This window comes from Melanerpes formicivorus, unplaced genomic scaffold (assembly GCF_026170545.1).
Source record: "Melanerpes formicivorus ecotype bairdi unplaced genomic scaffold, bMelFor1.0.p_v2 SCAF_5, whole genome shotgun sequence".
NCBI lineage: Eukaryota > Metazoa > Chordata > Aves > Piciformes > Picidae > Melanerpes > Melanerpes formicivorus.
This window is the reverse complement of record NW_027142357.1, coordinates 36,411,218-36,434,946: the sequence shown is the minus strand read 5'-3', so window position 1 is coordinate 36,434,946 and position 23,729 is coordinate 36,411,218. Positions and strand designations below refer to the sequence as shown.

At 42.7% G+C, this 23,729-nt stretch overlaps 1 protein-coding gene across 1 annotated transcript in view; it reads right to left on the bottom strand.

Moving 5' to 3' along the window:
• The window catches only part of THSD7B (thrombospondin type 1 domain containing 7B), a 304,792-nt gene that overhangs the window by 6,402 nt on the left and 274,661 nt on the right, over positions 1–23,729 (bottom strand). Inside the window, exons 18-26 of the mRNA XM_068139154.1 lie at positions 20,150–20,291; positions 18,646–18,761; positions 18,052–18,169; positions 10,966–11,111; positions 5,054–5,213; positions 4,539–4,712; positions 4,351–4,446; positions 3,182–3,264; positions 1,079–1,271 (exon numbers count right to left, since the gene is read on the bottom strand). Of these exons, the coding sequence (XP_067995255.1) occupies positions 1,079–1,271; positions 3,182–3,264; positions 4,351–4,446; positions 4,539–4,712; positions 5,054–5,213; positions 10,966–11,111; positions 18,052–18,169; positions 18,646–18,761; positions 20,150–20,291 (1,228 nt within the window). The remainder of the gene's footprint in view (positions 1–1,078; positions 1,272–3,181; positions 3,265–4,350; positions 4,447–4,538; positions 4,713–5,053; positions 5,214–10,965; positions 11,112–18,051; positions 18,170–18,645; positions 18,762–20,149; positions 20,292–23,729) is intronic.

Genomic DNA, 23,729 nt, shown 5'->3' with positions numbered 1-23,729 from the left:
TGTGACTGAAACTGCTGGTGAACTGCGTGGGCATCTGGATGATGGGTCTGATCGAAAACCAGCCAACTTTAAAAGGCTTTGGACCGAGCTCTGAGAGCTCAGAGACTGTCAACGCAAAGGTTAACTGCTGCATGCAAATCAAATATGTAAATGTAACATTCAAAGTGTGATCACATATATCAGACAGAATTATGGCTCCCTGAATCCTGCAACAGAACCTTTTCCGGCCTGTTTTCTGAAGTCTCCTGTTCATTAGAAACTAATAGGAAACAAATGCAGCGCCAGGGAACAGCAAAGGGGGAAGAGTGCACCGCCAGTATTGCAGAATAAAGGGAGAACTAATACATTGCAGTAAAACTTGATGCACCTGACACCTCTGACTCCCATTTTACAGCCCTATTTGCATTTTAGGAATTAATTTTTAAAGAAACTGATCTTGCAGAAAACCAATCAAAATGGTAATCAGCTATTACAGGTACAGCACCGGTCCTGTGGACCAGCCTGGGCACAGCCAGTACGCGGTTCCAACTGGGATGCATTCTGTAGTGTGGAAGTCCCACGTGGGAAGCACAGCAGGCTTCCTGCTTTTTGTAGGGTTTTGTAAAATGTCTTAAGGTCAACACTTAAAGCTCTAAACTCCACACTTTCTGCCCCGTTTCTCTTTTTCACATACTTCTGAAACACGGCAAGAAACAGCCAATGTTTTCTTTAATGAAATCTCAAGCACTTTCTGCTCTGAGTCTTCTGAAGTGCAAGTGATCAGTATCTTTCCTGATGCAAACGTGTCACTTCTAGAAACATTATCAGATAGTGGTTCTAAGCATCCCCCCAAAATCACACGAGCATCCTTTTGCAAATAATCATTGCTTCATTCTGTCTTTGCTATCTCTCAACATAAGAGATTGTGATTACCCTGTATAGTCACAAAGGAATGAAAGATGGCATGCGAGTTAGAAACTGGGAGGCGGCTCTGCAGCTCCCAGACACAATCTCTGATGTTATGATCTACAAAGCTTGTATCTTTCTTCCTTAGAAACTTGTAAGGACAATTTATTCCATTCATATTTAAGTTTTTCACCTGGATTAAAAGGTTGAATAGACCATCCTTTGAAAATGTCGTGCATTTTGGAGTTGACAGGTTTATTTTTTCCAGCAATGGTCTTAACATCAGCTTTCTTATCTTCTAAACCTGGTACCTTCATGCAGTAATCCAGGACGCCATTTGATCTCATTATTTCTGTATATCCTCGCTCACATCCGCAGACTCCTCTCTAGGTGATAAAAGGGAACTCAGTATCAAACCAAACAGTATCCTCTCATGGAACAGTGCAAACTGTAGGCAAACTACGAAGAAACTGCAAGGTAAATCCTATATGTGGAACTTAAACACCCCCAAACCAAACAAGCCAGGAGCCAGGGTCAGCAAACCTGTTTCAGCTCAAAAGCTTAAAATGTATTTGGGGAATTGGTTGAAGAGTCAGAAATGACAGAAAAGCCCAACATACAAACATTTGCATCTTAACAGGTTTGACAACAGGCATGTGGCTTGATCCAAACTCCTCCTGTCAATAACAGGTTTCCCACCGACCCTCCTGGGTACTGGAAGAGATGAACAAGAAACAATTCCACTTCAGACCCAATCCCACCCCATGTGTTTCCACTCCAGTATTTCACAAGGCTATCTGAAACAAAGCTTGCTTTCTCACAGCCAAATATTCACTGATCTGCATCAGTCTAAGCAGTTTCAAGGAGGTTTTTAGAAGGCTGTGGTTTGTTAAACAGTCACTCCATTTCTACCTTACACAAGCTTTTTTAGATCGTTTTTCTTTGCTAATTATCCTCTAACTGAAATGCCTGTCTGAGGGTCTGATGCCTTCAGTTACAATCCACACAGGCAATTTACAATCTCCGTGATAAGAATTTAACTCCTGACATCAGTTCTATTGCCACAACACTTCCCACTTGTTGACAGACACGATCCTTAGCTTTTTTGTTTGACAAACAGTGAAGTTGTAAGAGTTTTTATAGCTAATGACTTCGTGCTTACCCATCATGCTTATGTTGCTGTAGGCTCTGAGCACACTTGTAGGCATCCTCTGAGCCACATTCAACTGCCCAGGAGCTAGTTTCCATGATAATAGAAATTAGGAACCATGAGAAGGTCCTCAGCTGAAGCTGAGTGCTGTGGAGGCTGTTTAAAAAATATAAATAGCTAAACCCTAACTGCCTCTGGCTACTTTAAGGGTTCCAGCACAGTGCTGACATTGGACCTGGCACTTGGTGCCATGGTCTAGTCATGGGGTCTGTGTTGATAGGTTGGACTCGATGATCCTCGAGGTCCTTTCCAACCTAAGTTATACTGTGATACTGTGATACTGTGACATGGATATGGCATTTTGGGAAGTTCTTGCTCTGGAGTTTGGCACTACATAAAGGACATTTATTTGTAATCTCTGGGCTTGTGTTTGTGGCAGTGGCTCCACAATTCAGCAAATACTGCACATGCTCAACATTTCAGCAACAAAAGATCACTTGCAGATTTTGCTTTAGAAGCTAGTATGGAGATTGGTGTGATCATGCTGCCACAGCTCCCCTATGCTTGCTGGGCCTGTCCATGGAGCAGCAGGACAGGGCATACTCTTACCTCCTCTTTTACAGAACTTTGAAACAGTCATAGTATCATAGTATCATAGTATGATAGTATCATAGTATCATAATATGATAGTATCATAGTATCAGTCAGGGTTGGAAGGGAACACAAGGATCATCTAGTTCCAACCCCTCTGCCATGGGCAGGGACACCCCACACTAGATCAGCCTGCCCAGAGCCTCATCCAGCCTGGTCTCCAGGGACGGGGCCTCAACCACCTCCCTGGACAACCCATTCCAGGGTTTCACCACTCTCATGGTGAACAATAGCATCCAGTGAAAATTAAACCACAAGGTTCCCAAAGCTCTTCACAGAGCAACCCCAAACGTGTACCACCACATTCAGTACCCCACCACGTGCTTGCGCAGATTTACTTTCCTTTCAGACTGCACTTCCCACAGGTTCCTCGAGGTGGTACCATGGACACGCTAAACTATTTTCTATGTCCTGGAATGTATGTAAGGCAGAGAGGCTAATTGAAAAGATTTTGTGATGTTAATTTCTCAAGGATCTTCTGCAGTGAGCAGTTACCTGCGTGCAGTAAGAGAAAGGTTTTCTGCATGCGGGGCTGCAGTGCCGAACTTCTGCAGGTTTTGTCCGAAGAGCACATCCTCCTGGAAAAAGAAAATGCTGAGTGCCTTCAAGGGCATGTTTCAAAATGCTTTTGACTTGGATCACCACAGTATAAAAAGTGCTTGCTTGCTTATTTTATATAGTTAAATACCAGTCTATTGAGCATATTAGCATAATATCTGTAGGCATTTCATTAATTAATTTGCCTTAACAAGGCAGGGAATTATTATCATACCCATCTTGTTAATAGAGAACAGAGATATACAGATTTAAGGACTTTGCCACAGGCCACATAAGAAGCTGGGGACAGAATCAGGAATTAGATGCAGATCTTCTATGTCCTCATTAATGTCTTATCTACAAAAGAAGACATAATCCACATAACGCCTTTGCCCATCCTCACTTGGGAAAGTCTGTGCTTCTATAGGAATAAAAACATGTTAATGAGTTCTTAAACTACTCAGCAACCTTTGTATGTAAAACTTTTGTTATTATCTTAACTAGTCATTATAAATAGAACTAGATAAGAACATCTGCATTATAATTTCTATTCTTTTCTCATTCCTCCCAAGCATAGTGAGAGAGATGCTACAGATGTGCAAGCCCTACTGCCTTTGTCAATCTCTCCTGGAGCTTCAAACTGCTGACCATGAATTTCCTTTTTCATCCTGCACAGGCAGAATTTGTAGGTCACAGCAGCAGCAGGAATCTCACAGATTGAGTGATTTGAGATTCCTATGTGTTGAATAGAAGAGGTACAGAATTTGGGCTCTCTACCATGCGTGTGATGTCCTCTTCTGTTTTTCACAGTTATAGGAAGGTTGCACTAACAGCTGTGGAAGCCAGCCCAGACAGCCCTTTCAGTCTGTGTTCACTCATTTCTTCCTGTGGCCAACCCAGCAGTAGGAGCAACTCATCCAAATACTCTCATGAAATACATATGTGCTGTTAACCTGACAGCAAGGGTGGTGAGCTCCCATCTGTCTTTCCTACACACAAATCTGAACTGAAATTCTGGAGGAGTTAGGAAGTCTGTCCAACTTCCTGCTGAGAAACCAGTGCAGAAGCAGCAAACCCTGGATGCAGACTTTTCATTCATAGCTGTGCAAGGCAATTTTTAGACATACCTGTGACATTTATTCCATCTGAGCGCTGACACCACACTGTGCGTACGTTGTCTCGCCAAAGGCTGGTTTTCCACAGGTAGTCATAACACTTCCCTCCTGCAATACCAATACCAGTTAGCCTTCACCTTGCAAGAAAACCAAGAGAATAAACTCATGAATGAGAAGAAGCAGCACTGTGGCCACACTACCTGAGCAAGGCTGTGTTTCCATCACTTGCCCAGAGCAGCTTTCCTGGTTCTCAGGAGACTGAACAATAAATGCCCTGGATCGGGACTGGCGACCTGTTGTCTCAAAGCTTCTGCCATTGATGCAGGTGAGCTCACAGGAGCTCCACTCTGACCATTCTGTCAGGTGGCAGTCACCTGCATGTTGAAAGATAAAAGCACAGGTTTTCAAAAGGAATCAACCTTAAAGGATAAGGACAACCTCAGCATACCACAGTCATAATAGTGAAACATCTCCAGTTTTATCACCCAGTGGACTACAATATTCAGATTTTCTGCTTCATGGGGAATCTCATTTCCTCACGAGCCAAATGAAGTATTTTTCAGGTGATCTAGAAACAGCAGATTGAGCATTTACCTGATCTGCTGATGTACAAATTCTCACTATGACGGCTGACAGTACTCAGAACTATGGAAGCATCTCCATTGCAGGCAGCTGTCAGAGGCAGAAATGCACTGTGACTTCCTGAAGACATTACCTGGGCAAGGCACAGAGCACGGTAACTGCAGCACGCTCTCTTTCAGTGGCAGCTCACCACATAATGCATTTTCTACTGGTTTGGATGTAGCAGGCACAGATGCATCATGCACCACACACGTGAGGTTGCGGACTTGCAATCCATCTCCACACTGTCCACCCTACAAAATGTCAGGAGGGAACAGAGGCACGTATCATTGATGCTAGCAGATGACAGAAGAAACACCATTGATTCCACCTTAGAAGACTTCAAAGACATAAATTTAGTCTTTGGACTGCAATAGCATCCCCAGTTAGGGGAAGACTGATGAAGATTGCCCCTGTACACGTCTCTACACAAGCTCAGAGGTAGGGCAGAGCTACACAGAAAGGTGTATCACAACCAGAGCTGAAGAAGAGGTGGATACTGTAAAATATGTCTCTGGGGTCAGCCCCTCGTGCCTTTTACTAGAGCTAGTGAATTTACTGATTCTTAATTAGTGTCCAGTTACATGAACATAGAAATATTTGGCTTCTCTAAAGAGGCCCAGAGTAGAGCCTGCCCATAAAGAACAGACATTTCCACTCACCTGCTTTGATGGTACAGACCAATATAAGCACTTACAAGTTTTAAACCCTGCAGCAGCACACTTAATTAGACTGCAAGGGTAATTGCATACTTGGCAGCCCCCGTAATTTATTAAAAGGAGATATTGGTTCTGGAGTAGACAGAGATCACTGATCGTGTCACATACCCTGCCTGAACACCACCCAAAGTCAGCCATCACCTGTTAGAACTGAGTCCCTTAAGAACAAGCAGTAGAAGGCTCCATCTGAGCCACTCCACATTCATCAGCCTAATTCTCAAATACGTAGCCATGCACCAAACTATAGATTGAAGAAGAATTCCTTTACCAGAAAATCAATATTGTTTGGCTAAAGCAGTGATCAGGGGCTGAGGCTGCTGTAAGAGCTGTAGCACTGAAGCTATTCCTGCAGGCTGGAATGGTTTCATTCTTGTCTGAAAAAGAGAGCTGCAATGTGGTTTGAGGTGCACACCTCAAATCCATGTGATGCTTTATGAACACACGCCTGAAGCCTTGTGGGAATGGCACTTTACAAAACCCAGTAAATAAAGCTCAAGAAGAAGGATGGAATGTTGCTTTTATAGAACTAAAGGATTCTTTTAAAATAATGGACTTAAACTGCAGAACAGAATGGCTCCCACCGAGTGCATTCATTCAGCAGTGGGTTTGCTAGCAGGAATCTCAAGAACTGCTCTCCTGCACACACCTGGCAGCGCTTTCATTCTCTCCTCTTCTGTTGCAGACCCACAATGAAAAGGAAATAAGAGCATAACTAGCTGGATTCAGAGCCATTGCTAATCAAAAGCATCTTAGAGAAGTATTTGTGTAGATTTACTACGTGCAGCCAGATTCCAAGTTTCTAACACTGTGTTTCGCTGTAGTCAGTATGTAACTTACTGTTCTAAATTACTGTTTCACCACTGAAACCTCTGTCGTGGTCTGAGATTAATGGCGTGTGAATAACTCATGTAGCTGTCAGTTGGGTTAGAGCTGTTAGAAATGGCTGGTGGGAACAGAGGATGGTGTGGAGAAAAGTCACAGGGGAAATGAGCACTAATCAAACCGCAGCTCTAAGGGGCTCCAGGAATAACTAAATGACAGGGCATAACACACATACAAAAAGTTCTTCAGAAGGTACTTATTCTTCCATATTCAATATTCTTCCATATGCAATACTGAAGTACCAATATAAAAATAGCTATATGAATACTGAGATAAAAATATGTAATACATATTGTACGTCTAATAAATATAAATAGTGAAAAAAGTACTTTTTTGGGGGGGGGGGGGGAGGGGAGGTACAGAGTATCCACTATAAAAGTCCACATGCAACACTCTTCATTCTTTTAGGCCACACTGGAAATACATTCCTGTTTTCCAATGCTTAAAATAAAGGCAACTATAAACCATAGACTCTGAAACAATTCCAAAGATAAAAGTCCTCTCTTTAACAGTGGCTCCCACTTGCTTGCTTGCTTTCAAGACCAGCAATGTGTTTTTACAATCAGTTGAACATCCTTAAAAGATAAAACTATTATTCTGATATTTACAGTAGGAGATTTTTTTTCTTTTTCTTATTTTTGAATATTTGGTAAGGTCATAGGCAGGGCAGGAATACTGCTTCATAATCTTCAAAATTATTCATGTCCCCAGAATTATACATTTGAAGACCTAATTAATAAGCGTGGAGTCAGTGGAAGTTCACTGCAGTAATGGCACACCAAGGATGCAGAGGAGAGCTGCTGATCAGGGGAGAACTGCCAGGGAAATGACAACAGATTCAGAATTTAGGGGATCAAATCTGTATTGTAAGTACATCTCCTTGGAAGATGTGATCATCTGAGGTTTGCCTGGAACCAGGATTTGCCTCTTGTGTCACGAGCTCCTCACAGGGAATCTGTGGGGATTTGACTTCCTGAGGGGATTCCTTCCATTTGGCTGCAAAAATTTCTGTGGTGTAGTGGTTTGAGCCTTAACTGGGAGTTAAGGGCTCAGATGGGGGCAAGGCTGAGAATCTCTCCCCTGCTCCCCCCTCCTCCCTCCCAACAGAGAGGGAAGGAAAAAAAAAGCAAAGGGAAGGAGCAAAGCCACCAAGCAATAATTCAGAGTTGGCCTGGAAGTAGAGAGGTTAAGAGTTTTCTTTAAACAATATATATATAACAATAACAGGTAAGGTTCACAAGGGCAAGGAACAAGGATGGATGGGAGGGGGAAAAAAAAACAGGAATAAAAAACCAGTCTCTCTCTCTGAAGAGGCACGGAGGCAGCAGGGAGAAGGATCAGGACCAACCACGTGGCAGAAGAGCAGGAAGGCAGCCGCAGTAGCTCTCATCCAGGAGAGGCAGGAGCCAAAAGGATCCCTAATGACTGCAATGTCCTGCTTTTTATACCCTAGCTAGGCAGGGAGGGGGGAGTGGAACAGACTGTTTCCCAGGGGAGAAAATGCCCTGCAGGGAGGGCAAAGCACCTGCAAGCCCTCCCCCCTGTTTTCTTTCTTTTCAGAACGGGCATTAACCAACCACATATGGTAACCCTAAGGAGGATGCAGAACCCACCCTGGGTTCCCTAACTACTGCCTGAGGGTACCAAGCCATTCCAGAGCATCCACTCAGAATCTCTACCTCTCACTGCAACCAACCACCAGAAAAATAAGGAGAAGGTTCACACCAGGATTGTGTTTGACAGCCAGGGATCTTCTGAACTGACCAATGCATTAATATATGGCACCGTCTACACAAAATTTCTCTTCAATGCTTTGCACATATAACACACTACCAAAACAGGAGTTAACAGTCTTAATGAGATGCTTTGCTCAGATGTGCCTTAAAGAAAAGTTTTCCCTCTCCAGCTTTCCTGGGGTTCACATGTGTTCACAATTCTTTTAGGTGAGTTGATTGGGCAATGCTTTCATAGGCTGATGAGTGTTTAATCAGATAAAATTTTTCTCTAATGAGGAAGCATTGTGTGACCACATTTAAAGGAGTGCTTTTAAAACACTTTAGAAAGGAGGGGTTCTCAGTCTTCTTGTGAATGCTAGGCAGCCAGGGCTTGATAATGCCTAGCTATTTCACTTACATTCCTCTGATGGAAAAATTTCGAACAGCGTCAGCCACTGCTAATTGTTAATTAATTTTTTTATAAGCTAATCAGGGTCAAACATTTCAACCCCAGTAGGAAAATGATTAATGAAATGTGACCCTTTAAGATGAGGTGCACTGACCATTTCCCAAGTTCTGCATCGCTCTGAATGCAGCAGAAGGGCCCCATGCTAGCCAGAGGCGTGCCTGTGACATGTGCAGCTACCTAGACAGCAATGCACTGATGTCCACACTGTGAAAATCAGCGAGTCACAATACTTAGCAGGCCCCAATCCTGCACATGCAGACACCTCTCATCATTCATATGAAGTCAATTTAGCATAACACAGTCCTTCTACAATTAAGAAATGAAGCCTCAGTTATCTCAGAATACGTGGAAGAAATATTTTAGCCTTATAATTTATTGCCCTGTTTATACTCTTACAGGAAGGCACTGTCACAATGTGCATTTGGGTCTCACCATAGAATGCATTTACCTTATTTCAAAAGGCTTCCTCGAAAATAGGACTTCTGCAAGCATTCTTTAGTAAGTAAGCTTAAGATTCTTTGTCAGGAAAGCACAGGAATAAATCACCCTGTATTTATGAACTACATTTAATTCCTAAGTACCTCATTAAAAAGAAGTGAACATGAATAAAATGGCTCCTCTCCAAAGCAAAGCCTAGAGAAACTACATCAGAGTAATTTAAGGAGAGAAGCAGGCTCTACCTCACTGAAAGTGTGGGATGGTATCTGGGTGAGGGCAGGCTGGGATTGCTTGCTTTGAGCTGAAATTTAGCTGGGTTCTGGATGTGTGCACGTTTAATCTGCACGATGTGTTATTTATCCGGAGTATGCCAGCGCATTAATTCAGCTTCCCTACTAATTCTTTTACCAGCTACGTTAGCTCCTGCAGTTGAAGGTCTCTTCCCTAATATTTAAGAGAATTTGTTTATGTTAGCTGGGCAAAATATCAGCTGATGTTATAATTTTCTTATATTTATGTTATAGATAAATAAATACTGAGTGCAGCACATGCAAGCACCATATTTACACCCCCAGTTGCAATAAGCTGTTCATTATATTGAGTATAATTATATTTCTTTCTCTCTGATCTTGGACTGTGCAAAGAATGTCACATTCTGGATTTCATTTGTGATAACCTGGGAAAATTCTGGGTATCTGTTCTGCCACCCACAGCATCCACTAAATTTTAAAGGCATAGCCTAAAACCACAACATCCCTCTACTACATCTAGAAACCACACAGGTATTCAAGGCATTCACAGCATGGTAGAGGGCAGAGCAGAGAATTCCAGGGATGTGTCTTTCTGAGCATCAGTAGCTTCTGTCTCCTAGACAGTATAATATAGAAAAGCAGCCACAGATCTGGGCAGAGGTGACATCCCCTGGGACTGGACAGAGCTTTCTTCCTCCCCAGCCACACTTCTGCCTTCACCAGCTTTAAGCAGCCTGTGTGGACCTCACCCGGCCCAAGAAATTTCCTTGCAAAAGATTCACCTCTGCTTAAACGGGGTTATTGATTAATATCTTTTAATACTGGAAATGTGATATAAAAGATAAGCAGAGAAGAAGAAGCAAAGACAGGGGGGAAAAAAAAATCAATTTCAGTCTAATGCAAGTGAAAAAATTATGGTTCCAGAGTTGAGCAGAGGTGCTGGGTGTAGGTTTGGCATGTCACAAGGTGAATCCAGCCAGTTTTAGATCATTAAAAAGATAGCCAAGCGAAGGAGAAAGTACACACCAGCAGTTCAGTTCATGCAATAACTCACACTGCTGCACCAAAAGACCTTGTGGAGAAAGGCCTGCTACACAGTAGTGTGAAAAAAATGGGGGAGAAAAAAGGCAAATAAAAAAAGATAAAAAAGGCTAAGCTCTCTTGAAATCTAGCTTATCTATTTTCTTGTTAGAGTTATTTTATACAATTAAACTATAGGTCACCACGACTATGCCCACTCAAGCACATTTACTCTGTAAATCTCCTTTAATACCTCTATAAGCTCACGGTACTTGAACCCATATTGCAATAAATCACTGCTGATGGCTGGAAGATGAGGTGCAGAGGTTTACCACTCCTGAACTTGCCCTGCTTTCCTACGGATCTTACTAGTGCCTTCGATGGCTACAGAGACACCTCTGACCCACCAACGGTGGCCTCTATCAATTCTGCCAAGTAATGATGAGTTTTGTCAGTGGCTCCAGCTGTGGGGAACCCCATAAGCCCTTAGAGGATGCTGGAGAAAGTCATACCTGGACTCTGCAGGGAGACCATGGGCCCAGCTGCCAGCTGTAGCAGGGCTTCACTGGACAGCTCCTGTGCTGGGTGAGCTGCTCTGGGCAGGGTCTGCCCTCACCTGCTGCCTGCAGGACCACCGAGCGCCCACGCACCATCTGGCCTAGGCGAGGGGAGAAGACAGGAACATGGTGAAGGAGACTCAAGAGACAGGAAGAAAGAAAAGAAGATTTTTGATCTGTCAGTATTCCTCCTTCATTTTCCACCAGTCAAACCTCTAAGTAGAGCAATTAATTGGGAAGACTACTTGGATGCCATGGATGAAATTGCTCAGTGATGCAGTCAGAGGTATTTTCAAACACAGCTTTTAACCACAGTTTTGTATGTTTTCCAAATACGTTATTCATTTATGCAGTGCATTTAAATACTTGACTACATCTTGATTATTAAGTATGACAAGAAAATAATTCCTATGGCAGCACCACTCCCAACATTACACATTCAATATGTTTCCAGAGATTCTTAACAAATGAAATTTTCTTTTTATGACCAATTATGTGCATCTAATTTGAAAACTGCAAACACTCTAGTGGCTATTACTGTCCATAACCATTTCTACCATTTCCATTAAAATCCTATTTATTATTGGTGGAAAACTTCTCCAGCCACTGAATGGAAAAAGCAATTATGCTACTACTTTTGAAATAATAAAACTGAATATATTCATTAAAGTTACAGCAATTCCATTTCCGTCTCCCTTTGCTGTCCATTTACTTCCAGGACTGTTTTCACTCAAAATGTTTCAATTAGAATAATGGTTCCAATTAAAAAGAAAACCAGGGGGAAAAGAAAAAAAAAAAAGAAAATAGAAAGCCCCTATGCAATGGGATGCAGAAGAATGCGCTGTGGATAAAATTTCTGCCTTGACTTTCAATAGGTGTGGATTTGAGAGGCAGCTGAAAGGTCTGGGTAATAAGGGCACCCACATGCGACCAGACAGCAGTAATTGCTGGCTCACTGAAAAGGAAAGAGATAAGATGTTGCAGTGGAGCTCTCCTGTTTGGATTGCAGTTGTTCAGCTGCAGCCTTGAATGTAGGGGAGTCTGGCGGGGAGCAAACACCCCTGAGCAGTGGGGAGGCTGCAATATTCAGCCAGATTCTTCTCCCAGCTCCTTTAGGCACGCACTTTTTAATTAACTGCACTGCAGCTGGGTTTAAGGCATGCCTCTAATCACTCTCACCCTCCCTGTCTGTGGGGCAAGGTTTCCCAAAGCATTTTAGCAAACAGAAATTAAAAGCAGACACACCTGAAAAAGCTACTGATGGATACCTTAGCAGGCTCTCTTACCTTTGCAACGCTATTCTCTTGCTCTGACCTATTGAATTCCATTTTAAAATCCATTTAAACCAATTTTAAGACTTCTTCCTTTTCCAAGTCTAATCCCCTGGACCTGGGGAGTTTGTAACAGAAAAGCTCTTATCCACATGACTGTGCATTCAGCCATCACAGAATCAGATGCATTAGGAGGTGGAAAAATATCCTACCAGCGGAGAGGAAAGGCAAGGTAAGAAATGCTTGCGGTTCACCGGGGGTCAGAGCAAGGGAAGAGGAAACCCCCCAGCAGCACGCTGCCAGCAAGACCCATGGCAGCCCTCCCCTGCCCAACTGGACACAATTAGCTGCTTCCTCCTCTCCAGCAATGGACCGTATTTGATGGGTTCTTCTAAATTTTGCATGCTGAGGACTGGTAAATGATGGAAAAGACTCTTTGGGAGACTGTGGGAAGACTATGGCTTTGGGGGTTTTGGGGTGCCCCAGGGCAAGCAGCTCACCCCAGCCAGGGGGCCCTGTGGCCATCAGGCTCCTGAAATGGGAGCTACAGAAAAAGACACCTCCTAAGCTCTAAAGATCTATTTCACTAGGAGGGGCTGAAGCATTCAGCAGGATATTTTAATTAAAGATATAATTTCCTTTTGTACACTCTGTTTAACATCTTTCTAGCAAAACAAAACCAGGAAGATCATTGAGCAGAAAACACAATTTTGCTTTTAAGAGGAATTAACAATGATTTCTGCCTTTATTTGCCTTTTATTTGCCTACAATTGCTTACCCAAACAATTTAAACTCACTACATTCAAAATGGTCAGTTGGTGCTTGGCTCATTTTGTCTATCACTTTCTTTTCATACTATGAACAAATCATCAAAGAAAGAAATTTCACTGAAATCTTTCTTTGCACAATCACTGCAGTGAGTTTATTAAAGCTCTGTGGATTTTTTTTTCCTTCACTCCACAAACATTATCTAGCTGCTAGAATAGAATAGACCAGACCAGGTTGGAAGAGACCTTCAAGATCATCGCGTCCAACCCATTAAACAATCCAACCCACCTAAACAACTAAACCATGGCACCAAGCACCCCATCAAGTCTCCCCCTGAACACCTCCAATGATGGTGACTCCACCACCTCCCCAGGCAGCCCATTCCAATGGGCAATCACTCTCTCTGTATAGAACTTCTTCCTAACATCCAGCCTAAACCTCCCGTGGGCACAGCCTGAGACTGTGTCCTCTTGTTCTGGTGCTGGCTGCCTGGGAGAAGAGACCAACATCTGTCTGTCTACAACCTCCCTTTAGGTAGTTGCAGACAGCAATAAGGTCACCCCTGAGTCTCCTCCTCTCCAGGCTAAGCAACCCCAGCTCCCTCAGCCTCTCCTCATAGGGCTTGTGTTCCAAACCCCTCACCAACTTTGTTGCCCTTCTCTGGACTCGTTCCAGCAAGTCAACATCCCTCCTAAGCTGAGGAGCCCAGAACTGGACACAGTACTCGGTGTACAGGGACAGAATGACCTCCCCTGCTCCTGCTGGCCACACTGTTCTTGATGCAGGCCAGGATGCCATTGGCCCTCTTGGCTGTCTGGGCACATTGCAGGCTCATGTTCAGCCTACCATCAACCAGCACCCCCACTCAAGTAGCAGAAAAACTCCAAAACTCCCTGTCTTCATTTTTTTAGCACCTCAACTTTTGCTACCTATGGAGAACAGAATCTCACTACATCCGACATTAATTTGCTTCCAGTCCAAACTCTGGGAGAGTCAAAGCAACCTTACTTATTTCTTTGATTTCCCAATGAATTTGCCACATCTCTGATTCCACTCTGCAGTTTTAAAAACTTCAGCCAGAAAGTGTGCTGAAAACTGAAAAGAAGTATTTCTTGATATCCTCAAATTTGTCATTAGTTTCAAAATGAGGAAAAAAGAGGCTGGTGTTGTTAACTTAAAATCCTGTCTTGCATCAGTGGCTAAAATTTCATCTCAGGAACATAAGTTCATATTTCCAAATGAGAAGAATAAGATTTTATTACCACCAAAAAATTTTTGCCATTCCTTGTGTTTTATTCCTACAAAGTGATGCATCGTGGCTAAAATTAAGATGATTAACACTGTTGGAGTTCATCCCAGTAAAAAATACTGATGTGGTCTCTGGTGAGTGTGAGCAGAGCACATCAAACACAGTCCTACCAGGAGACCACAAGACAAGATCTAGCAGGAATCAAGTCACATAAATACAGACCTAGAGGTCAGGTTAGGTCAAGTCACAGCAGATGGGGCTGGTGATAAATGGGGCTTTTCTTCTACCTCCCACTTTCAGCCCTTACAGCAGGCACTGGGAGACCCAGCACTGTAAGTCAGGAACTGGCTGAGTTTGAGTAGTAGGCAAGAAAAAGTGACAAAAATTTCTTCTTCGGGAGGTAAAGCCAAAGTGTTTTCCCAAAGTGGTGATGAATCAGTACAGATGTAAACAGTGAATTTTTCACATCTGTGTTCTCCTCATTTCTGTTCCCTGGGTCAGTCTGGCGTTGAGGTGTGCATCTTCACAACCTGCTACTTTCTATTCTGGGCTTTGGTGACTGAGCAGGGCATGGCAGCGTGTTCAACCCTGTGTAACTCAGGTAAATCCCATTTAATTTATCTGATTAAGCCAGCTTAGCAAGTGGCAAAGAATGGGTTTAGGTGGATTTATCCTATTTAGTGCTCCTGCTAGACAACTTGGGAGAAATCATATGGGAATAGAAAACATTTATGTAGAAAAATTCAGCATCCTCATGTATTCATTTGCCTTAACAAAGGAAATACAATTTGCTGGGGATTAGCCTTATCAAGCAGTGACTTTGATTCAGGCCATGGGAGCATGATTCATTAACACAGTACTGTACATCTTTTCATAGCAGCACAGCAAGTGATACAAGGACCCTAATATATAACCCTATGTTAGCCTAAAGCTCTAGCCAGCATCCTGAACAGATGCTGCCCAGAACTACAGCTGCAACAGGCAACTATCAGTTACACATCTCCGTAGGCTCAGCGCAGGCAGGAAAGAGAGATCTACTTTGCTCATCATCATTTATAAAAATCAATATATTCGCCTTTGGCTGCTGTGTACCAGAACCATATTAGCTGTCAGTGCCACATGGACCACTTCATGTTTAAATGCATTGTTCCATCAAATAAAACCTGAGCAAGGGAAAGGTACCATCCATTAAAATATATCACAGCAAAGAGGTACTGGAAGAGATGGATAGAATATAAATGTTAGCAACAATGCCTGAGTTCAGAAACACATGAAAGCATAAATCCAGCAACACTAAATTGTGATCTGAATTGTATTTAAATTATGTTTCTCTTTGAAGCTGTTCGTGGTACTTCAGCAGGGCCTTCACATCCTCTCCAAGAACAGCCAGAAAAGCTTGCTATTATTGTGAGCAGAGCCAGGGACGGCGCTCAGAACTGATATGCTGTGAATTATTTCTGAGAACTGTGTGCCCAAGTCCTGCTTTTTAGCATTATCAAATAGTGGGCAATTACTTATTTGGCAAAAGGAAGCTGTATCAGGGTTTACTACAGCCAATTCCCACAGATTGTTTATTGTCCTCCTTTGGTTTTTCCCTGTCTAATTTGAGGCTTCATCCTATTCTCACAAATGCCTCTGGGAAACTCATGATGATTTCAAAGGTTGGTGAACCTCCAGGTAGGAAACCCTCACTGTATTTGTGTGTGAAGCACCACCTGTAGATCAGTACATAATAAATGTCTTCTCTTTTAATACCATCATGAATCAGCATTTATAACCAACTGGAAATCAGTGAAGAAATTGAAGTGACAGTGCTTCTGATGTTAGAACCACACTAGGGCCATGGCCACAGGCCTGGTGCCAAGGCCACTCCATCATGGATGTTTGGTATCAGTGTAGCTCCATGCTGGACAGTTGCTGCAGCAAGACTTGGATCGGGACTAAGGCTGCAGTAAAATAAACCATGCTCTTGGATGCAAAGTACTTCTGTTTTATTGACTCTCCTGCTTTGGGATGATATTTATATGACTCCAGGGTCTCCAAAAAGCTGTTCAAATGACAGAGAAGGACTGAATGAAACCTGGCTTCTTTATGACATGATTTTTAAGACAGCTTTCCCAGATGCTTAGCTGCCATAGGTTCACAAAACAGTATCTCCAGTTTGTCAGACACATCTCTAGCCTGAAATGTACTAGCCAGCTCTCTAGTTAGCAGTATCAAGGAGTTATGACTGATGAGCACCAGAAGATGACCCACAGGCTGAGCCGAGCTTGGGCTTGATTGTGTGGTTCAAGCAGACTTAATAAACTTTGGCACATACAGATGGAAAACTCACTGAGAGGTCTGCATCAGCAGAGCATGGAAGTTTCCAGTTTCTCTCTGCAGAAGCCTAGCTCTGATGGAAGACATGAAGTATCTGTTTTCTTCCTGCATGCACTGGCAACCATCAACTCTTTAAGCAGTCTTTAGGACTTGCATAAGTATCTCAGGATCAGTGGGACAATACAAGATGTACCTTGACTCAAATGCATCCCTTTGCACACTATACAATGTAAGAACTCAGGACAAAGAGAATCTTCAGGCATTATGTAGGGAGAGCTGCTCCTTTATCATGCTAAGAGCCATAATGAAGTTACAACCTGCATTTGCACATGTAGCTCTGTTTATTTTATTAAGTGACTGAACACTCAAAAAAGAATTCCAGTCTGTTCAGCAACACAAGCTTTAACACTCCAAAATGGACTCTGAAGAGAAAATAAAATCTGGAATTAACAGTATTCCTAGTGTGTTGTTGTTAAAACACTGTCCATGAATTATTCATTTCTGTGAAGAAAGCACTACTTTACAAAAGGGCTAAAAGCTCAGGAAAGGAAGAACACCACTAATGCAAATATTAAGCTTTTTCTGTAACATGCTTTGATCTCTGAAATCCATCTGAAGGAGTCACTGTATGGAAGTTAAGAGCTTTTTCCTTTTTGACCTTAAGTGAATTTGATTCAAATATACATTATGGCTCTTGAATCTTAAAGACCATTAGCTGTACATCTAATGCACATCAGAAACCTGAGAAATAATGTCACAAGCTTATTTTGAATAAAACTTCCAATGCTTTTCCTCTTGTAAATACTCAAAAGGGTTTTTTTAATCATATAAAGTTTGAAAAGGTCCTAATCCTTTCACTTTTTTTTACACTGGTGAGCATTACTAGCTGTAGAAAACCTTGCTGAAGTTACTGGAGTCATCCAAGTATTAAGGCACTTTGGAGACAGAGGCATGAACTAAAGGATGAAAAGTAGCCTGGGTGTTTTTTCTTCAATGGGATGTAATTATGTTACTAAAAACAGCTTCAACAGAGGATTTGTATTTAGTTAATTATCTATTTCTTAAGAATCCTCTAGCTTTCCCCAGCCCTTCGCTAGCTCTATGCCTTACCCTTGTCTCTGAGGTCAATGTTTCCTATGACTGAATTCTGAGACTTTGAATTAATTAAGAAAATAATCCCCCAGGCATCTGTCCACTTGGTTTCCTGAACTGCAATTTTCTTTTCAGAGTGCTTTGAAAGCAGTCTGCCTTTTTTCAAAAACCCAGAACCTCAGGACACTGAGAGCATCCAAGATCACTTCTGAAGGGCTTGGTATGGCTCTGGCTGAACTTTCTGCTCTGGACACATGCTCGGTGCTGAGGGTCCTGTCTGCACTGCATTGCTGAGTCTTGAAGGGGGTAAAAGGGGCAGAAGGGCAGGAGGGGACTCACCGCCAGCACCACAAGTGTGGGAACACTGTGACCAGGCTGACCACGCTGAGAGTCGGCAGTCCACCGTGCAGCCCACCACACAACGACTGCTCAACTGCACAGGCTTCTCCAGGCGAAGCTGTGAGATGACAAGAAAACACAGGTGTCAGCCCCCTTGGGTCCCCTGGCCAGCTCCTGCCATGGCTGGACACCAGATCAGGAACCTGAAAATTAGCAGTGACTCTGATGGGACACCAACATTGCAACTTATGAGGAGTTTCCAAATGATGCAATCAGTGAAAGCATTTTCAATGTTGAAGCATTTCACATCCAAGCATCCCTCAGTGTTTGGGTCTTATTCTGAAAGAACAATGGCTAACTTCTGGTAGAGCACTGCCTCCCTGATAACCAGCTTTTTGGATCCACCGTGATAGAGCATGGTTGGTAGGTTGAGGAACGATTCCACCCACTAACACCCTGGGGATGCTTTTGCTCCCCCAAAGCACCCAACAGCTGCCCTTTCAGCACTGAACATAACTCCACTTTCTATGGATGATGCCTTGACGTGGGTCAAAAGAAAACAAGCCCCCATGCACACATATATGCCATCCTCACCTGCTGGCAGAGCTGTGTGCTGACGATGGCTCCATCACTGCGCTGGCAGCTCAGGAGGCGCCGCCGCTCCCCGTGCCCACACGTGGCATTGGCACCCAGCTGGCACCCACTCCAGCCTGCAAAAGGATGCACACAAAGCAAAGGATGTGGTGTTGCAGGTCACGTCATGCTGTTTCCACATCTTTTTCTTCGACACATAGGTTACCCTCCCTTAGGCTCCCCGCATCAGGGCATCCCAAACTCAAGAACAAGCCACACAAAGGCAAGCTGCTATTGAAACAGAGCGAGTCTTAGAAACCACTCACTTTGCACTCAGATACCTCCTTAAGGACACTGGTACATCAGAGTGCACAGAAAACTGTTCAACACTGATAAAGTGTATCAGTTCAACCCCGCTGGCATCTGTACAAGAGTGCACTGTCTAAAGGAAAATTTTGATAAAGTATTTGGGGAGGTTTCTGAGGGGTAGCTCTGGTTTAACCTATTGACTCAAGGCAGGTTTCCCATTATTTAGAACTAAGCTCTAATACTTGTGAAATAAAACCCAGTATTTCTATGAGAAGAAAATTCCTGTCTTATTACTTGTCTGAAATTATGATGATCAGAATAGAACTGAAATGAAATAAGCCTCTAAACACCATTTAAAATAAACAAACCCCATAACACAAACAACTAAAATTTCCATAGAGAACCAACAAATAAGGTGCATAAGAGAAGAAAACCTATTACTTTGTGTCTTCCATCTCTGATAAACATGAACACATAAACGTTCTGCACTTCTGAAATGTGATGATAAAAAAGGCATCATCCTGCTGCCTGTGTGTTTCTAGGGCTGGTATTTCAAACAGGCTGAGTTTATATGCAGATATTTTATCCTGCTTTGTTCTCCCTTCCCACCAGCCCCCAAACTCCTCTTAGATGTGTCCTCTCTCTTTCTCTGCCTTTCTCCTTTATCTGAGCTGGTCAAAACAAAAGGATTATTTTTGTTTTGTTTTGTTAGTTTGTTTGCAAGAGACTTAGTGCTTTTTAAGGTCCTAAATAATGCATTTTGCTCTGAATAGCTTATGCCTACCTGTATAACCCATATTTGCCTTCAAACCAGACTTTTGTTAGTATTATTTGCTTCAGCAGAACACAAAGATGGTGGTTTTTTTTTAACTGGAATTTTGGAATTAATTCAATTGCTAACCCACCCTAAAGAAGAGATCCCATTTAACCTGTTTTATTTCTCAGGTACCAGCAAAGACAACTTACATTAATATTGTGCATTTTTCCTCTAACCTATGGAGCAAAAAAACATAGGCATGTAACTAACTTCAGTGAACTCAGTTATGTCTACACATCACTCTTTTAATGTCAAGGCTTTAACCAACACCACAAGCAAACATGACTGAAAACACAACCAGAGAAAGCCTTTCAGCATCTTTTATGCAGAGCATCAATTCAATGTGTGCTGTAACTGGTGTCACTCCCTGCTAGGAGTATACTGCAAAGTTACACCTACCTGTTAGATTGTACTGGTATTGGAAGCAATTTTGGTTAAGAATACATGGCTTCATTTGTGACACTTCGGGGCAGGGCTTTGTATTGACAGAAGATCTTAGCACTTGTCGAGTTCGGGTTTGCATAACGGTTGGATCACACCCCTATATACAAAAAGTGAGGGACAGGACAAGAGACCCCAGTAAATCACACTGCCTACTGTTGCTACTTGCACATCCACAGCCATACCATGGTATGATATAATGACAGAATCACAAAATGTTAGGGGCTGGAAGGGGCCTTGAGAGATCAATTAGACCAACCCTGCTGCCAGAGCAGGGTCACCTAGACCAGATCACAGAGGAAGACATCCAGGTGGGTCCTGAATATCTTGAGAGGGAGATTCTGCAAGCCCCCTGGGCAACCTGTCCCAGTGTTCTGTCACCCTCACAGTGAAAATTTTTTCCTCATGTTTCCATGGAACTTCTTATGTCTCAGCTTCCACCCATTGCCTCTTGTCCTGTCATTGCGCATCACCAAGCAGAGCCTGGCTCCAGCCTCTTGACACTCACCCTTTACACATTTATAAACATTGAAGAGGTCTCCCCTTAGACTCCTTCTCTCCAAACTGAAGAGACACAGCTCCCTCAGTCTCTCCTCATTCACAACTATGTTCTAAAAGCATATAAAGTAATCAAAATGTGGTTTAAAAGTAAGAATCCAGTATTACCAAAAGTTTCTGGCCACCTGAATTTGGCTATTTCAAGCACTCCTACACTACTTATTTCCATAATTTTTTGTAAGGATCCTTGGGGACAATGAAATAAAGACAGTGTCATTCTGCTGTGCTCTACTTTCCTCCTCTTTCCAAGTAAAATGCCATAGTGCTGAATAATGGGAAAGGATTTCTGCACAATTAATGCTTTTTTTTTAAAGTAAAAAATGATGTTACAGCAAAACTTTCATTTCTAGGAAGGACATTTGTAATTGCATAACAGTTATGATGTTGACAAGAAGATGGGTTGACTTTTCAAAGTATGTGATACAAATCCTGGGGTCCAACTGCCTATAAAGCAGGATTTGCTTGTTTACATTTCCACATGAATACAAACCAAGGTCAGTTTGCATTTGTTTGTACATCAGAGGCAGGAAAACTGGTTTTAGCAGCCTGCCATCCTCAGTCTCTTAGCCCTGTGGTATGGGGCTGTTTTCCTTTCCATCTCACTGCAGGCTTAGCGATACTGACCAAAAGCTTTCAGCCTTGCAAGAAACATTCCCTTTATGTAAAGCATCTGCTCATCCTCACAAATTCCCTTCTGCAGCAAGAGAGCTCTTCCCTTTGGATGCCAGGCGGGGGGTTTCACCCAGCACTACCTCCACACATTTATGTTTATCACATGGTTTATTTAATTCAGGGCTATAGCATAAGCACTGGCTGGGCCATTAGAAAGGCAGTGCCACTGCTGTTTCCCCAACCCCTGCTGTCACCTCCATGTCTCATGCCAAAAGGTGCGATTTTAGGAGGAGGGAGTTGCAGTGGCAAACATTAAAACCTGTGACACTGGGCAAGGCTAAGGTGAAGACCACTAAGGATCACTGCTTTAAATGACACTACAAAGGAGTCTAAGTAAGCTTATTCTAAAACCAGAATGATTACAGGAACATGTAACAGTGTTGTAGGGTTGGGAGAAAGGCCAGGCCATTCCCCCCACTGTGAGTAGAGGGAAGAAAAATGCACAGCCATATTAGCAAAGGAGTGGGTGCTGTATATTTACAAAGCAGTTTAGGAAATGCAGGTCTATGTACAGAATTTACAGTATTTACAATATATACAGAAATATACAACAAAGTCACACAGAAGTGAGGGTTCCCTCCTCTGCTGAGGGGGGTTCCCCACCCCTGCTCCCCCTTCTCTCCCCCTTTCCTCAGAGAGGGTTAGAAGGAGAGAAAAAGAGAAGCTGTTAATTAAAAGGCAGCTATGTGTTAGAGTGTTAGAAAAGGCCTCACTCTTTTATCTGCTTCAAGGTCAAGCCTGGCCAAAAGCCCAGAAAGCTGCAAGCTGCAAGCCACCAAAGGAGGGGAAAAAAACTGACCAGAAAACTGCTGTACTCCCAGTTCAAAAGGTGCTTCCCCCCAATCTACCAATGAAATTAGTTTAGATCTGTCCTGTGTTTACAAACATTCCACCACAATGTCCCCTTCCTTAAAGGGACAGCCTCAAACGGTCACAAACAGCCACTTTGGCTGCAGGACTGGGACAGAAAAGCAGCCCCAAGGGCAGGGGCTCTGACCTGCTGAAACTCAGCAGCGTCTTCCTGCAGTCCAGTACAGCAGGAATGGGTGTGTGGAAATGGCTGCCCCAAACTTAATGGAAATAAAGCCTCATTAAAGGTATTCACAGACAATTACTGAACAAGATGACCTATTTACTTCCCAACAGCCTGTCATTAATACTAAAGAACGCTCAGGAACAAACAGAAAATATGAAAAACCCTCCAAAGGATGTAGAAATATATTTCCATAAATGCTTGGGAATTTAGACCATGATTTTCCTATAGAGCAGTTTAATTAGACAAAATAACAAATAGTTTAAAACCACAAGCTTATTATCATTCAAACACTGAAGGCTGCATGGGGGGAAGTATGGATAATTCCTGTATTGTGAATATTAAAGAGAAATGCAACAGCATTGTAGCACAAATCTAGACCTCAGATGGTTGTAAACTGGATTAGTTGCACAGATGATAGCATAACTAAACAGAATAAATATCAGGACAAATTGGAAAATACTCCAGCCTAGTCTTAAAACACATTGTCAGGACCTATTTTCTTTATGCTTACATTATATGAAGGAAATTCTATTATGTTCTTATTGCTGACACACGCCTTGTCACATAATTTTAAAAGCTAATCTTGTTTGAATATCCAAGGTCATCTAAACTACCCAATTGTTCTTAATTATCTGAAAATTAAACCTGTGCTAAGTGTTTACCAATAGTTTACTGCCTTCTCTACAACTAAATCTGATTGTTCAGCCTCACACCTAACGCTAATAACTTAAATGGTTTGCCAATATACCAAAGCAAGTTTAAAAACAGAAAATCAAAGGAGGAATCTCAGTAGCTATTCCTAATTAATGTTTCTCTGCATTATGTTACTAAAGGGGGGGAAAAAAAAATCAATGAATGCTGTGAAAGAAGTTAAGTCTCTGTCACCTTGGCAATACCTGCTTTTACTCACTTCAAACTTGCAGACTGACAATATGCATCCTTTGCAGATGGGTACCTTCTTGTAACAAAATGTGGTGCTTTGGGCTCTGGCTTGGGGCCAAAGGCCCACCAAATCTGCTCTATCATTCCACTTCTTAGCTTGACAGGGGAGAGGGGAAAATACAACAAAAGCCAGCAATAAGATAGAAGCAGCATACTACTACTACTACTAATAATAATACAGTATCAGTCAGGGTTGGAAGGGACCACAAGGATCACCTAGTTCCAACCCCCCTGCCATGGGCAGGGACACCCCACACTAGATCAGGCTGGCCAGAGCCTCATCCAGCCTGCTCTTAAACACCTCCAGGGATGGAGCCTCAACCACCTCCC